The sequence below is a fragment of the Colletotrichum siamense genome, assembly GCF_013390195.1.
Source record: "Colletotrichum siamense strain Cg363 chromosome Unknown KSG_Cg363_contig05, whole genome shotgun sequence".
NCBI classification, from domain to species: Eukaryota; Fungi; Ascomycota; class Sordariomycetes; order Glomerellales; family Glomerellaceae; genus Colletotrichum; species Colletotrichum siamense.
The window spans coordinates 4,733,912-4,737,872 of record NW_023501018.1 but is presented as its reverse complement, the minus strand read 5'-3'; the positions used below and the strand labels follow the sequence as shown (position 1 = coordinate 4,737,872).

Below are 3,961 nucleotides of genomic sequence, written 5' to 3'. Positions count from 1 at the left end.
ACAAAGTTGTATGAATTTTCAGTATACAAATTTTGGGCGAAACTACAGGAGCTTTTCACAGCGAGTGCGATAATTCCCAAGCCGTTATGAGAAGTGTTTTTTCAACATCCCCATTCGGGAACCAATACAGCAAGCCAAAGAGCAGTGTTTCAACCCAGAACTGACACGAAATGATCAGACGAACGCCAAGTGTCCCACCTTCTCCAAACCCCGCATCCCCGGCCTCCTCCCCCGCGAAAAGATCCAGCCACCATCTTATTACCCCGCACGATTCTCCCCGCTTCTCATTTCTCTTCGAGTCTGCCGATATCCCGACATGACGATGTGCCCCTTGGATCCAGGGCTTTCCCCTGCCATTGGCTTCGCAACTTTGCGTTTAGGCGGCCTGGATTGGGTCAGCTGTGCCTGGTTTCTCTCAATAACCGTGACTCGTGGAAACCGGACAGCTCCATCATTGGTCACTTCCCCAGACGAATCATCGAGCTGATGAGCTGGTGAAGGCTTCTCACGTAACTTTGTCCCGAATTGACCGAGAGGGGCCCATATCTACCGGCAAATATCACCTCACCTCGTGTCTTTAGTGCCACCATGACCACCCCAGTTAAGGAAGGGCGTCTCGCGGGGATCGGACTGGGTAGCTTTCCAGGCTAAATGCTCAGGTCCCGTCTCTTGAATCCCAGCTCCCTGGATGCGGTGACATCGTTCGGCATAACACCTCGCGATGCTTCGTTCATAAACCCATTCCTGTCCGACTGGGATCGCCCACTCAACCCACCTCCTCTCGCCTGGCTTACCTCAAGCTCGCCATGGTCTCGTCCAAGAGATTCTTCCTCGGCGCGAGCCTCGTCGCCAGCACCCTGGCATCGTCCTGCTGGCGCAACGCAACATGCACTCACCCAACAGAGGCGTCCTTCCCAGGCCCCTGGGATGCCAACATCTACGCCCCCGACTCCCGCACCGCCCGCCCGAAGTCCGTCCTCTCCCTCGCGACAGGTGACGCCATCGGCTCGTTCCCGTGCGCCCAGCCGCTCAAGGGCAACGGCTCCGCGCTGGTGTTCGACTTTGGCGTGCTCGTGGGCGGCATCACGACGGTCAACTACACCTACACAGGCGACGGCCCCGCGACCCTCGGCCTCGCCTGGACGGAAGCGAAGAACTGGATCGGCGAGTACTCCGACAACTCCAATGGCAACTACCGCGGCCCGAACGCCACCCTCATCAGCGTCGACGGCGCCCTCTTCCACAACATCACCGCCGCGGGCGAGGGCTCCTACACCGTCCCCTTCGCCCAGCTCCGCGGCGGCTTCCGCTACCTCACCCTCTACCTCATGACCAACTCCTCCTCCTCCTCAACCTCCAACACCACCGCCCCAACCCTCGCCATCGACGACGTCTCCCTCGAGATCGTCTTCCAGCCGACCTGGTCCAACCTCCGCGCCTACCAGGGCTACTTCCACTCCTCCTCCGACCTCCTCAACAAGATCTGGTACGCCGGCGCCTACACCCTCCAAACCAACGCTGCGCCCCCGGAGACCGGCCGCGTCCTCACCGAGGCCGTCTGGAACGGCTCCTGGTTCAACGACGCCTACCTCGGCGTCGGCTCCTCCCTCCTCCTCGACGGCGCCAAGCGCGACCGCTGGATCTGGCCCGGCGACATGGGCGTCGCCGTCCCCTCCGCCTTCGTCAGCACCGGCGACCTCGAGAGCGCCCGCAACGCCCTCCAGACCATGTTCGACTACCAGCAGCCCTCCGGCATCTTCCCCCGCGCGGGGCCGCCCTACCTCGACGCGACCAGCGACACCTACCACATGTGGACCATGATCGGCGCCTACAACTACGTCCTCTTCTCCGGTGACATCCCCTGGCTCGCGGCCAACTGGGCCGCCTACCTCCGCGCGATGGACTACATCTGCGCAAAGATCATCCCCGACACGGGCATCCTCAACGCCACCGCGACCGGCGACTGGGCGCGCTACATCTACTCCACGAACGGCAGCGCGCCCAACATGCTGCTCTACCGCACCCTCACCACCGGCGCCTTCCTCGCCGACCTCGCGCCGTCCAACTCCTCCTCCTCCTCCTCCGCAAACCTTACCTCGACATGGCTCGCCCGCTCCGAGACCCTCAAAACCGCAATCAAAACCCACCTCTGGGACCCCGCCAAGGGCGCCTTCTTCGACGGCTACAAGAACCGCACCCTCTACCCGCAAGACGCCAACGCCTACGCCCTCGCATTCGGCCTCCTCGCCCCCTCCTCCCCCGAAGCCGCCTCCGTCTCCGCCGCCCTCACCGACAACTGGACCCCCATCGGCCCGGCCTCCCCCGAGCTGCCCGGCAACGTCTCCCCCTTCATCACCTCCATCGAGCTCGAGGCGCACTTCGCCGCCGGCCGGCCCGACCGCGCGCTGCGCCTCATCCGCGACAGCTGGGGCTGGTACCTAACCCACCCGAACGGGACGCAGTCGACCGTGATCGAGGGCTACCTCGTCGATGGCACCTTCGGATATCGCAAGACGCGCGGGTACACGGACGACCCGAGCTACGTCTCGCACGCGCACGGCTGGAGCTCGGGCCCGACGAGCACGATGACGGAGTACCTCGTCGGGCTGCGCGTGACGGCGCCCGCGGGGCGGGAGTGGCGGCTGAAGCCCGTGTTCGGGGAGGTGGAGGCCGCGCAGGCGGGGTTCACGACGGCGCTGGGAAGGTTTAGTGCAAGGTGGGAGGTGAAGAACGGGAGTGTCGCGGGCGTGGAGTGGGATGTGCCGACGGGGACGAGGGGATGGGTCGAGTTTGGGGGTGGTGGGAGGTGGGTTGAGGGGGGGACGGGGAGGGAGGTTGTTAACGTGATAGTGTCAAAGAGAGAGGCGTGAAGACTTGTGTGCATATAATAATGAGAATCGATGCGCTACCGTATTTCTGATTTCGGACTGAGGTGCGACTGTGCAGACACATTGGAGTGTTGATGGGTCCTACTCGCGGATCCCCGGGGCTCATCCCATCGGACTCCGTCTCAACACATCCGCTGAATAACGTCCGAGCAGCTTTTGACATCCCATCGCATGCTCACTGGTCATATCCGTGTGGCTTTCGATAACCTACTTCATCAGTAAGCGTACGGCCTGGGCAACGTCCAAGCGGACGACACCAGATCGAATCCGTCTCATAGACCCATCAATTATTCACCCTGTTGCAGTCTGACGAAGTTGAGGGCTCCCATTCCCAAACGATCACATCAACAAGAAGAGAAAACTTCAGCCACGGCACAAGGGCGACTTTCCTCCCCCACGAACCACTACACACCAACCCCTTGCATGAGACCACCAAAGTGGACAAGAGCGAGAACCAAACAAGATCGCCTCAAACCTTGCCCACGCACTAGAAGCAAGAAACGCAGAGGCCGCAGACTGCCCAGCGTTTCAAACTCATCCGAGCTTTTTCGCGAGGCGCGGCTGCAAGATCCCAACTCTCAACGTCCAGAGTCAGAACTCTCCGTACGGGACAAACCCTTTCTCTGTCATCTCAAACAACGGGGTTTGCCCGAGAAATCGGACGGTCAGAGAAGATGGGACGGCGGAACTGTCTGCAGTCAACCTTGGGAGTTCAGATTTGCGTGTGTTCGACAGTTCGATGGATGAGAATGTTGTGGTATTTTCCCCGGGTATCAGTCCCAGTATGTATGTATGCAAATGTAGGCGCAGCAGCTGCAGAGGCCATATGCAAGTCCTCACGCGTTTCCAGGTCAAGGAAACATGCCTTTCGCGAGGCTCTTTTCGCCGATCCAGTGACCATATCCAAACATGACTTTTTCTCCTTCAAAAACAGCTCCTTCGGGGGCCTAGACCAGCACTTGCTCAGGGCCACAGCAACCAATGCACCAAAATCAAGATCCCTCTCCAACTCCAAAAACACCAGCACAAAACCCAATACGTTAAGAAACAATCCTTTCATCCCAAAGGCATCA

The 3,961-nt window shown here is 60.3% G+C and overlaps 1 protein-coding gene across 1 annotated transcript; it reads left to right on the top strand.

The window, feature by feature from the left end:
* Window positions 1-806: 806 nt before the first annotated feature.
* On the top strand, window positions 807-2,870 carry CGCS363_v008820 (uncharacterized protein; the record flags this gene model as incomplete). The annotated part of the gene is made up of 2 exons (XM_036640669.1): window positions 807-2,799; window positions 2,863-2,870. The coding sequence occupies 2 exons, from the start codon at window positions 807-809 to the stop codon at window positions 2,868-2,870; spliced, it is 2,001 nt and encodes a 666-aa protein (XP_036494014.1).
* Window positions 2,871-3,961: the final 1,091 nt, after the last annotated feature.